The sequence below is a fragment of the Amphibalanus amphitrite genome, unplaced genomic scaffold (genome assembly GCF_019059575.1).
Source record: "Amphibalanus amphitrite isolate SeventyFive unplaced genomic scaffold, NRLGWU_Aamphi_draft 000670F_arrow, whole genome shotgun sequence".
Taxonomy (NCBI): domain Eukaryota; kingdom Metazoa; phylum Arthropoda; class Thecostraca; order Balanomorpha; family Balanidae; genus Amphibalanus; species Amphibalanus amphitrite.
Window position 1 is genome coordinate 333,259 of NW_024882164.1, and position 13,102 is coordinate 346,360.

Genomic DNA, 13,102 nt, shown 5'->3' on the forward strand with positions numbered 1-13,102 from the left:
GTGCCATAACTGCCGTCCGCTGTTCGTAGCGCTCAGCGTCTTGGCAGATATGCACGGCAACGGAGCGTAACAGTGAGTGCGCGACAATGGCCCGATAATTCAGTAGTGCTTTCACGCCGTGCAGCTGTAAGAATCAGGGCACGGTGAAAATTTCTGAGCGCCGATAACACAGCAGCAAAGACAAGTCAGGGACCCATACAATGGCCCATTGCAATATAAAGAGCTGAGAGCGAGAGTGACGGACGGATGCATGAGATCACGCCCCGGGCTCCTTGCCTGGGACCGGACAGCCAGGCTTCAACGACCAAAGTCCATCACTTCTGTGACACGAAGTCCTCTATTAATTGTTCTTGATCCGCCTGCACCTTCAGAAGAGATTCGTACTCCACTCGAAGCCTTTCCATTTCCATCTTCTTTTCAGTGATGAGGCTCTGTGACAACAGAAGATCATATCTGAACGTCCGTGAAGCTGAGTCAGACAAGTGTGGTTAAAGTGTGTGTGTGTGTGTGGGGGGGGGGGGGCAAAACAACACAGCTACCTGTATTTGCAAACCGATACATCTCATGATATGACGCAAAATTTGGAAAAGTTATCGAGTAAACAACTTAACCACACATGAATCGCTTCGGGTCGTAGCTATTCGAAATCACATCTCGAAAGCTTCGATCCAAAACGATTCTTTGCGAAGTGAACTAATTAATTTGTAAATCAATATTATACTTTTTGGAAATTTCTTCCGAATGGATGAATTGGGCTTTGGGCCCGGGTGCCACGCCAAGCTCAGCTTGTTGCGAATGACACCACGGACCCACCATCAGATCTTGCCCGCCACCGCACACTGGGCGGATCGCCAGTTCTAGCACGACATGGGTAAAAAATCGAACTTTGTGGAAGTGCAATGAAACCTATACATTTTGTTCATTAATGATCATACTGCATTGTTTTGGTCTTTGTTTTCCAACACAACTGCAATTTCAGGGCGAAACCTCAGTGTTCCAGAGGAACGTCCGCCATATGTGCGGGTGCAACTCGGCACGCGTTATGAAAATATTTTCGTACTTGAAATGGTGTGGCCGAAAAATTGAAGTTTTTAGGGGGCAGCTAAAAATAAAGCATGTGATGGGAAGTGGTTAAGTTTTTATTATGTTCATGAAGTAATTGAGACAAAGGAATTAAGTCCATTAAGAACACAACGCAAGGTAGATTACCACATTAACAATGGTGCATGTGACCCAAATTAAAACATAGCATTGAGTTTCTGAAGCATTAATAACCCGCGCCCCGATAGGGGGGGGGGGGCAGAATATGCCCCCCTCCCGTTTTTCGACAAGTACCTTATCATACATCAATTTGACACGTTCCCTGAAAATGTGAGCGAAATCTATCGGAATTTTTTGAGAAAATGACGTTTTAATGACGTCATGTCCGCCATTTTCGCCTCAAAAACGTCAAAATTTCAAACGCCGCTATCATCATCATTCTTAAAGGAATCAAGACGTAACAAAAAAAGGTTATACGTGATTTTACTTTGTCTATCAAATGGCTAGCTCGGTTTTTTGAAAATTTTGGATTTTGGCCCAATATTTTACGAAAAAAAGATTTTTGGGAAAATAATTATAAAATCCTGAATTTTGAGTGTATCGAAAAAAACGGAATATATGTCAGAGAAGTGGTCTATGTGCACCTACATACCAATTTTTAGAACAATCGGTTCAAAAATGTGGGAGTTATTCAAAATTTTATGACGTCACGACACACAAAATTTCAGAAAAAAAAATTGGAAGTTCTAGACCTCATAAGGAAACAAAAATAGCACCATTCGATTCGCCGTGAAAAACTGCATCAGATAGACACCTTTTTAGGTCTTAACAACCAACTTAAAAATTTGACCTCACTTGCAAGACCTTGACCTGACCTCGGCCTGAAATTCATCCAGATGTGGTCCATATCACTTATGGAGCGTGCCTATTGAATTCTATGAATAAAATGACCCATACAACATGTGTACACATGCCCTTTTCTATATGTTGTTTTTTGGTGACCATGACCTGACCTGACCTTGACCTTTGAATGATATTTTATGCAACGAATATTGTCTTGGTAGCCTAAGAACACGTTTTGGGCAATCAGTCTCCGTCCATTCTTCGGCAACCACGGTGCAAGGCCGATAATGTAGAAACTTGCATTTTGTACCCTTGACCTGACCTTGAACTGACCTCTGACCTAATAAAGCAAAAAAAATTGGGCTCTAAAGATCTGCCTTGTTGAGAGCTTCCGATTGTCGTTTTCCCCGTCTTTCTACGACCATCGGTTCGGAAGTTAGACAGGGGGCAGAATCTGCCCCCCCCCCCCCCCAGCAGGGCGCGTATGGCTGAATAGCCCCGCCCAGCGGGGCGCGGGTTAAGTGTGACTTGACATTGCCTTTGAACCTTGCCTGAGTAGTTGATGTGAATGTGCCTGAGTAGCTGATATGAATGTGACTCTGAAGTTTGAGTTGAATTAAAGTAAGCAGTAAGTTGTCACTTATTGGAGAGCTTAAGATTCAATATTCATATTCACTATTCAGCAAGATTTAAGGATGGCAGGGAAGAAAAGGAAAGGAACGGAACTTTCCGGGGACTCTGGTGCCGCGGAAGAAACCGAAATGTCTCTGAAGAAGAAGATGGCAATGACAGTGAGAGAGCATCATAGGGCTCAGAGGAGGTTAAACTCACTGGTAGAAAGTGCAGAAATAACGGCAGAAAAAGCAGATGACATCTTTGAGTCTCTAGATCAGCTGACTGAGCAATTGAACGAAATTGGAGAAACTTTAAAGGAAAAGGGCCACCTTCGTGAAATATGAAGATATCGTTGTTTTTCATTTTGACATTATTATTTTTCATTTTCTTTTTAAAACTGGTGCCAGAAGTGCACAATTTGCGAAAAAGTATGTAGCGGCGCTGCTCCACCGCTGGTCAAGTAATATTTAGTGGTTGCGACTCACTGAAGTCGCGGCGTCAGCTGCGCGGCAGAGACGTATTTGCTTTTCACCGGCGGCGTGGTCGAGGACGCCATTTTCGCTTTGGCAGTCATCATGCCATGAACAGAGTTTGGCACCCGGCCAGATTCGGGACAGAGTATGTATGAATCAAAGAATATTGTCGTTTTGTTACCTATGTATCAGCTTATATTGTTACCTATGGATAAAATCTGTGATATCGTTTCCATACGTTGATTTATCAAGTTGATAACCGATTTACCTAATTTACCTATATTTCGGATGTTTTTCATGCTCATAAGTCACTTAGTGTTACGATTTATGTTCATATTTATGATGTGCGTTTCTTTCTGTGTGTTTCTCAGGTTTTCTACGTTACACCTGCGTTACACCTCTGTTACACCTGTCACCTACGCAGTTACCCAATAGAATCTGAAAACTAACAACTTGTTTACCTGCCAAAGCCGTATCAGTAGAAAACTCTCCTTGTATCGGCCCAATGTAGTTTTTAACCAGTGTCATTTTTCCTGTACTAAATAATGCTGAAACCTGTTCCAATTCTCATGTAGAATTTGTAGTTCGTAGATGTTGTCCCACTAACCAGTCCCAGAACATGGCGGACACAAATAAAGGCAACATTGACACGACAAGAGTGAGAAAGATGACAGAGGCTGGCAAAGCCTATCAGCTGAGCTTGAAACAAGATGTCTACAAGAAATGTGAAAGGAGTCTAATCAAGGTGGGAAATGAGATTGTAAAGGCACTAGAAGAAACACAAACAAGTGGCACAAGACAAGAAGAAGATCTTCGAACCGCCTACATCTCATGGAAAAGGAACTATGTCATGTTCGTGCAAACAGAAGCAGATCTACGAGCTCTATTAGATGAAGACGCCAAGGAACCACACACAGAAGAGCACAGGCAAGTCATCTGCAAGTTCAACGAGATGAAACTGAAGATGGAAAACAAACTGGAACCAACAGACCCAACACACAAGGCAGCTGTTGCTCCGTCAGCATCAGGCAGATCCTCAGGCTCTGTTCGCTCCCGAATAGGTCTTCTGCGTCTGGAGGAGGGACAGAGAAGAGCAGAGTTGATGGCAAAGGAAGCAGCTACGAAGCAACGCCTAGCCATCGAACGACAGCAACAGGAGTTGAAGTGGAAGATGGAGCAGCTGCAAGTAGAAGAGGAAAAGAGCATCCTGGAGGCTAAGAGTGCAGCACTGCTGAAGTTCGAGGAAGGTGAGGGGATGTGCGCTCAGGAGTCAACACAGCTGCTGCCAGCAACCCGTCTCATCTCCTCCACTGGTGAGACAGCACAGCTGCTGTCGGCAGGCCACTTCGACGCCTGCACCGATGAGACAGCACAGCTGCTGTCAGCAGGCCGCTTCAACACCTGCACTGATGAGACAACACAGCTGCTGTCAGCGACTCGCTTCAACGCCTCCACTGATGCGACAGCACAGCTGCCGCCAGCAACCCACCTCAATGTCTCATCTGATGCTGCAAGGGATGTTACTGCATCCATGCCCATGCTTCCTCCCTACCCTGTTCCACAGGCTGGAGCTGTTGCAGGGCCTGGAGACATCAGTAATCAGCAACCTGCAAGAGACCAACTCAACCAGTCATCCTCAGCAGTTGACGTTCTGTCAACCCTGGCGAAGCTCCTCACTGAGAAGAACAACGAGAACCGCCTGCCAGTCTTGGAGCCTGAACTGTTCACTGGTAACATCGAGAAGTTTCCAGTCTGGATCAAAGGGTTTGAAACCTACGTGGAACACAGAACTTCATGCCCCATAGAACGGCTCCACTTCTTGGGAAGATATACTGACGGCGTCGCCCACAGTGCAATCGCCGGGTTCTTACATCTAAGAACAAGCGACGCCTACACCAAGGCCAAAGAGAAATTGGTCAGTCGGTATGGCAACGACTACCTGCTGGCGAACTCGTACTCCAAGCGACTGCGAGACTGGCCGGTGATCAGAGGAGGAGACAACAAGGGACTTCAACAGTTGGCAGACTTCCTGGAACACTGTCTGATGGCCTCAAGTGCCATTGCTGGTATGAGGACGCTGGACGACCCGTACACAGTGCAACTGGTGCTGAAGAAATTGCCATACTACGTCTCCGACAGGTGGAAACGCGTCGTGGACAGTAGCGTGTTCGGGCGCTCTCCTCGGTACCCAACGTTTGCAGCGTTCGTGGACTTCATAACCACCGAAGCTCGGATCGCGTGCGGTCCTGTCAGCATGCAGATGGAAGGTGAAGCTGACACCAGGGGAGCAAGACCTCGAGGAAAGGTGCACACCTTCTCATCGTCCGCTGAGGTCTGCAACGCGTGTGGTCATCAGAGTAACCCAGCGAGAGAGAAGTCTGTCACCAGAAGCAGACAGTGTGTCATCTGTGGTGCTGACCACTCAGTGACTGCATGCAGCAAGTTCATCAAGATGACGCTCACAGACAGAAGACACGCAGTTGAAGAGAAGAGGCTGTGCCGAGGCTGCCTGCGACCCGGCCACATGTGGCGTGACTGCCGCAGGAAAGAGAGGTGTTCAGTCTGTCAGCGTCTCCACCCATCTCTGCTGCACGATGACGTCATCCAAATCAAGACAAAGGAAGACACACGGAAGACATCGCAAGCAAGAGAGTCGCAACAGCGTGCGTCCCCGGAGACGTCAGCAAAAGCGACAACATTGCGATCCAGTCTAGGCGACATGCAGGAGCACAACTCATCTCACTGTCACACTATGATCGTGCCAGTGAAGGTCTTCCACAGGCACCGTCCGGAGCGCGCGCTCATCACGTACGCGCTACTGGACGCCCAGTCGGACGCCAGCTTCATGACTGACTCAGTCTGCAAGACGCTACAAGTCAGCGGCTCAGAAGTAGAGCTGGAACTCAGTACCATGGCCGGCACGACATCATTCTCAAGTCAGTTAGTGAAGGATCTTCGCATCGAGAGTCTGGCTGACGGCAGTGTAACAGATCTTCCAGACATGTACACTCGTGCTCACATACCAGCTGATCGCAGTCTGATACCGCAACCCAAAACCTGCGAGAAGTGGCCCCATCTCCGCCAGCTTGCAGACGACATCCGCGACGAGTTCGCGGATGCGGAGATCGGTCTACTGCTCGGCATTAACTGTGCCAGAGCCATCAAGCCCAGAGAGATCATCCCTGGAGACAACGACGACCCGTGGGCGGTGAGAACGATGCTCGGCTGGGGAATAGTGGGACTCGTCGCCAACAGGGTGCAAGAGATACGACAGTCAACCAACCCAGAACAGTGGCTCTACATAGAGTCCAAGATGAACCCAGCAGACCTCGCCTCTAGAGGTGCAACAGTCGCCGAGCTGATTGAGAGCAGTCTCTGGTGGCACGGACCACCATTCCTGACAGCCCAGCAGAACCTGCCAGTAACGAAGGAACAGTTCGGCGTAGCGGACGAAGATCCAGAAGTCAAGCGGTCCACGTTCCAGACAGTGACCAGCCAGAAGCAAGAGAAGAAGAAGAAGATGACTAAACAAGAGGCAAAGGAGAAGAAGATGACGAAGGAAGAGGAGAAGGAGAAGAAGATGACGAAGGAGAATGAGGAGAAGATGCCAAAAGAGAAGACGATGATGAAGGAAGTCAACGAGCTCTGCGCATCCAGTGAAGGAGATGAGAACCTGACGCCTGTCACACCACAAGATGAAAGCCACAAGGTGACGGGTGAACGGTCTAAGGACAAGCAAGATGCCGCAGAAGCTCCAATGTCCGACCTACCGAGAAGAATGACGTACTTCTCCAACTGGCACCGAGCCAAGAAGTCTGTAGCGCTCTGCGTACGCTACAAGCATGTACTAGCAGCAAAAGTGAACGCCGGTCGGTGCACAACAGCAAAAGTCTACAGTCAGGATCTACGAGTCGGCAAGCCCCTCACGGTGGAGGAGCTCCATCGCGGAGAAACCGAGATCCTGAAAGCAACACAGAAGGAGGCGTTTCAAGATGAGTACGCGCTCCTTAGCACAGCAAAAAATGAAAAGAAGTTCTCCAAGAAGTCGCGTCTCTTCCGCCTGGATCCGTATTTGGACAAGGACGGAGTTATTCGCGTCGGTGGCCGGATCAGCAGAAGCGCGATGCCACCAGAAGTCAGTCACCCAGCGATTCTACCTGGGCACAGTCACGTCACAGAGCTGCTAGTGAAGCACTACCACGAGAAGACGGGCCACTCTGGCCGAGGTTCGACGCTCAATGAACTCCGAGCGGCCGGCTACTGGATTGTCGGCGGCCGTTCTGCTGTGAGCAGCCACATTCTGAGCTGCGTCACATGCAAGCGGCTACGAGGCAATCGTCAACAGCCGCCCACTAACATACGTGTCAAGCTCTCCAGACGAAACGCTTACGCCCCTCAACCCCAATCAGATACTAACTCTCAAAGGTCGAGTAGCAACCCCCTATCCAGGGTCCTTCACCCCCGTAGACTTGTACGTCCGACAACGCTGGCGGCGGGTCCAGTTCCTCGCGAACCAGTTCTGGACGAGGTGGAGGAGGGAGATCTTAACGACAGCGGCGATGCAAGAGCGCCAGAAATGGCAGCACCGGCGGCCTAACCTACGTCCGGGCGACGTCGTCTCGGTGATGGACGACGCAGAGCCGCGGCCGCGCTGGCCGCTCGGTCAGATTGTCAACGTGCACCCGGGCGCGGACGGCCTTGTCCGCAAGGTCTCGGTGCAGATCGGTGGAAGCTTGAAGATTCGGCCAGTGAGCCGGGTGATCCTCCTCATGCGGACTGATTCACAGCCAGAGCCCAGCTGCCTGCATACCGAGAGTGATTCCCGGTCGAGGAGCCCTGAGTGAATACTCGCGTGTGAGCGACGATAGCCGTCGTAGCAGAAGTGCCGTTTTTTGTTGTTGGATGTTCGTAGTGTGTTAAGGAATTTGCAACTTGCAAATTGGGGAGCCATGTAGCGGCGCTGCTCCACCGCTGGTCAAGTAATATTTAGTGGTTGCGACTCACTGAAGTCGCGGCGTCAGCTGCGCGGCAGAGACGTATTTGCTTTTCACCGGCGGCGTGGTCGAGGACGCCATTTTCGCTTTGGCAGTCATCATGCCATGAACAGAGTTTGGCACCCGGCCAGATTCGGGACAGAGTATGTATGAATCAAAGAATATTGTCGTTTTGTTACCTATGTATCAGCTTATATTGTTACCTATGGATAAAATCTGTGATATCGTTTCCATACATTGATTTATCACGTTGATAACCGATTTACCTAATTTACCTATATTTCGGATGTTTTTCATGCTCATAAGTCACTTAGTGTTACGATTTATGTTCATATTTATGATGTGCGTTTCTTTCTGTGTGTTTCTCAGGTTTTCTACGTTACACCTGCGTTACACCTCTGTTACACCTGTCACCTACGCAGTTACCCAATAGAATCTGAAAACTAACAACTTGTTTACCTGCCAAAGCCGTATCAAAGTATTTAAAACTATTTAACATATTGGTACTATGTTGAATGTTGATACTCTCTACGGCACCTACTGTATGATGGCATAGCGATGACGTCACACTCAAGCCAATCAGCGTTCAGAAGACAGACTCGTCGGATTGTGTCAGATAAGCTGATTGGTTAAAGCTGAGCTGGTTGGAGCTGATTGGTAAAAAACCAAAGCCTCGCCGCGAGTGGCTGTATTGTCGGATAAGAACGCATTCCTTGGATAAGGACGCATTCCTGGCGTATTTTCTTTTAAAATTGCCGATAACTACGAATGGAGGCCGAAATCGGCCGTAAGGAGGTAGACAGATAGGTTTTCGGACACGGGCTACAAGATGGCTATCTCAGTTTCAATCCCCATGTTAAAGGTGGCCCTTTTCCTTTAAGTGAGAAGATGAGCGATCAAACGGAAAGAGAGGAGCTGATGACTGAAGTTGAACAAATGGAGAAGGATGCAAGGGAATCGGTCCGTTTTGCAAACAAAATGATTCGTGATAAACTGAGTTTAGCTTCTGCGAATGCCCAGAGATGTGATGAAGTGCCGGAAACATCGACGAAAGCACCGACGGGAGAAAAGCAAGACGCAGATCGTATAGACTGGAGCGCTCATGGCTTGAAGTGTCCGTCTCTGCCGGTGTTCTCTGGGGATAAACGCAAATATGAAGACTGGAAAAACACATTTGATGCGTTTGTTGGCAATGAAAAGATCCCGGACAAATTTAAAATGATTCAACTTCGCACTTGTCTAGCAGGAGATCCCCTGAAGATGGTTCAAAGATACAGCCCCAATGAAACTGGGTACAGCAAGGCCAGAAGCGAGCTAGACCGGAAGTATGGAGGAGTGGGACGGCGGATTCGGTACCAACTTGATGAAATCCGTCAGCTAAAGCCAGTCCGTCACGGCTCATACAGAGATCTGGAAGATTTAGCCGACCGAGTGCAGAGTACAAACCTGGAAGAACATGGCTATGCCGGAGATTTGTCACATATTTCTGCATATTACATCCTTGTTCAGGAAAAGCTGCCCGCCAGCTACCTAAAAGCTACAAGCGATGGGTTCAACACCAGAAGGAAACGGACAGCTTCACACTTTTTGCCAGCTGGCTGGCAGATGAAGCAGTATGCGAGAGAGACGCCCAAGAGATGAGTGGCTCCGGAAGTGGCACCGGAAGTGGCACCGGAAGTGGCAACAGTCAGTTCGAAGAAAGAAAACAATGAAAAAGATCAAAACATGATGAAAGACAGTCTTTCAACAAGACTTTCAATGCCAGAAGCACAGCCTCCGACAAGGAAAGTAGACAGAAACAGTGTACCTGTTATGATGTCTTGTCGGTGCTAGCGCATGTGTCGCTTAGCATGCTGGCTGTAAATGCTTGGTTATGTGTGTTGCATGTGCTTGCCGTCGGTTGTCCCTTTTGCTGCATGAGCTGTCGCCTGACAGTGCATGTATTTTCCTTTCAGTGTGTCTCTATCATTTCTTCACTTCTACGGAATAAGCTCAAGCTGAGCCAAACGCTGATTTGCTAAAAGCTCTGAAAGCTTTCCAACATATACTGCAGTGGAGAACACATGTTGGAGGTGTGTCCAATGTTCCGTCAGTGGACAGTCGGCAGCAGGTACCATTTCTGCAAGGCAAAAGGTGTCTGCTTCCGCTGTTTGTCAGGGATTCACCACGGGCGCAATTGCCGCGGATATCCCGGCTGCTCAGTCTCGACGTGTGGCGGCAATCATCATACGCTATTGCATGCTGAAACGAATGTAACGTCACAGCCAGAGGCACCAGCTGCCGAGACTTCCGCTGTTCTGGAGACACCACAGAGGACAAACGCGAATGTTTCTCAAGTCTTCAGCACAGAACATACATCTGAAGAAGCCAGCTCCGTAGCATTCCAAACAGTGCCGGTGAAGTTGAGCTGGGCAGGCCGATCTGTGGTGGTCAACGCGCTCCTAGACTCCTGTTCAGACGCCAGTTTTGTCACGGAAGCTGTTACTGAAGAACTTGGCCTCAGTGGGTTCAAAGAGAAGCTCGAACTGGGAACAGTGCAAGGAAACAAGCACGTGACCATGCAGAAATCGAAAGTGAAGATGAGTTCTCTTGACGACAGCTTTAGGACCGAGGTCAACATGTTCATCATTGACGACCTCTCCAGCGCTTCTACGACAGCGGACTGGAACGGCATAAGTTCAAGTGGGAGCATCTGAAGTCCCTGCCATTTCCAGCGGGCACGGAGAAGAATGATGCGGATGTGCTCATCGGGCTGACACAGAACACGACGTCCCTCTTTGTTCCATTCGAGACAGTAAGAGGTGGCGAATGTGATCCAGTGGGAACCAAGACGCTGCTGGGGTAGACGGCATTCGGCCCGCTGCGTGATGTGAAGCAGGGGAGCAACAGCAAGACGATGAGAACGCATCTAAAGATGCACATACCTGATGATGTACGAGCTCCGCTGAAACTGGAAAAAAAAACAAAGAAGAAATCGAAGCCATGAAAGCCATGAACAGCTTGGATCTTCTTAGGGTGCACACTGCACAATGCAGATGAAGAAGCTCTGTCACATGAAGGAAAAACAAGAAGAAAAGAAGGTAAAGGATTCCATGAAGTTTGATGGCGAACGATACGAGGTGGCTGTGCCATGGCGAGCTGACAGACCAAACCTGAGCGGAAACTATGACCAAGCAGTAAAAAAAGGCTAACCAAGACAGAACAGTCTCTGAAGAGAGCCGACCTGCTGACGGAGTATGACGCCATATTTGAAGACTATCTGTCCAAAGGATACATGAAGAAGCTTGAAGGCGAGGAACGACAGGCAGCTGAACTGGACGGCTGGTTTTTGCCCCCCATTTCCCGGTCGTTAGGAACGATCGTTCCACGACAAAAGTCAGAATGGTGTACGATGCTGTCGCCAGATTTAACCCGTGCACCGACGGGGGTCTGCGCCAACTTAGAACCGACGGGGGGCCGGATGGAGATCTCGAGAACGAAGCAAGATAGCGACAAGTGGTAAACGGCATCGGATACGCACGGACAAGGTCTACAATTTTTACAAAGGTCATTTTCAGGTCAGGTCAAAGATGACGTCACAGGGGTCAACAAGTCCAAATGGCGGCGCTAGATATGGAGTTTTTTCTCAAATAACTTTCGAATTACTGAAGATAGGAAAAAACTAAGGGCATCATCGTGATCCTCTCGTCAATCCGCATTGAATGACATATATGTTGACCTCGAAAGGTCAAGGTCAAAGGTTGACCTCAGGTCACGTGACCTCGAGGTCATCATGTATATCATTCGATGCGTCTTGACGATCTGAACACAATGAGACCATCCGCGCAGCTGTATCTTGTTCCTGTACGGTGTTATTGGCAAAAAACCGCTGGTACCTTTGATGACGTCACATGACCTTACAGCTGACCAACAGCAAAACAGACCTCAAGGTAGTGAAGGTTGATCGTATATGAAGTCATGTATGGTATATGGGGCAATTCCGACGCGGTTTAGGGGTAAAAACAGGGAGTTGATTTTTCCCCCATTGACTTATAATGAGGAGGTCGAGAACTTGACCTGACCTTAGGTCATCGATATCAAGATTCCGAGATAAACAACTTGTAGCTACTAATGACCTAATAACATCCTGCGACTTTCAAAGGCCTCCGGCATCTACTGTAGCTCTGGCACGGTGACAAAGCTGCAAAAAAGTGACTTGAGGTTGGGTCATTCAAAGTGACCTGGTGACCTGACCTTAAAAGTTAGGAGGTTCAAACTTGCACACCATGTGTAAAATTGATGAGAGAATAGTCGTACCAAATTTCGCGGCGCGGTTTTCCGCTATTCGCAAAAAACCTCAGGGGGGACGCATATCCGCCCCCCCCCCCCCCGGTCGGTGCGCGGGTTAAGGGAAGAAGCCTGAACAGCGAACTCTACGCAGGTCCATCAATATGCAACGATCTCATTGAAGTTGATTGCTGGACGTGGAGGAGAGCGGAGTGATGTGTGGTGCTCCGCGTTCCATACGTGAATTATTGCGGAGGGAACTCTTGGTGTACGGCAAGTAAATCGTTAATGTTGTGGTTAATACTGTGTTCCTCTCTGCTTACCTGCTTGAGGAGCTGGACTTGCTTTACTCTTGTTGTGGCAAAATTACCAGTCCCAGGCTGTGCGCCAGGATCGTCGCGACTGTTTCTTCACCTGACCTTGACCGGGTGGGGTCACGCTCGATCGTTGGGATACCAGCGACATCTATTGCGCGCTCCAAGCACCTGAATTTCCATCGCGCGATGCGCGCGGCGCTGCAGCTGCTGGTGGCGCTCCTGGTGGTGATCGGCCGCACTGATGACAGCACAGGCCGACCGTCGCTCGGCGTGGTGGTCGGTGCCACCCGCCCGTCGGTCCGCGTCGACGCCGTCTACCTGCTCACCATGTCACGGTGCCGGCGGCCCGTTCGACCCTCATGGAATGGTCTGTTGCTGGTGACCTTCCTGTTATCTGGAGACGTGCACCCCAACCCCGGCCCGACCTCAGACGTCACCATTCTAGTCCAGAACGTACAGAGTATTAACAACAAGCTGGGAGACCTGCGACAGTGCGCCGCTGAGCTGGACAGATTCTCTCAGGTGGCATGGACTGAGACCTGGCTCAGTGATG

At 49.2% G+C, this 13,102-nt stretch overlaps 1 protein-coding gene across 1 annotated transcript; it reads left to right on the forward strand.

Annotated features, from left to right (window-relative positions):
* Window positions 1–4,143: 4,143 nt before the first annotated feature.
* Window positions 4,144–7,816, forward strand: LOC122364345. Its single transcript, XM_043334635.1, has 3 exons — window positions 4,144–4,400; window positions 4,851–7,198; window positions 7,440–7,816. The coding sequence occupies exons 1-3, from the start codon at window positions 4,144–4,146 to the stop codon at window positions 7,814–7,816; spliced, it is 2,982 nt and encodes a 993-aa protein (XP_043190570.1).
* Window positions 7,817–13,102: the final 5,286 nt, after the last annotated feature.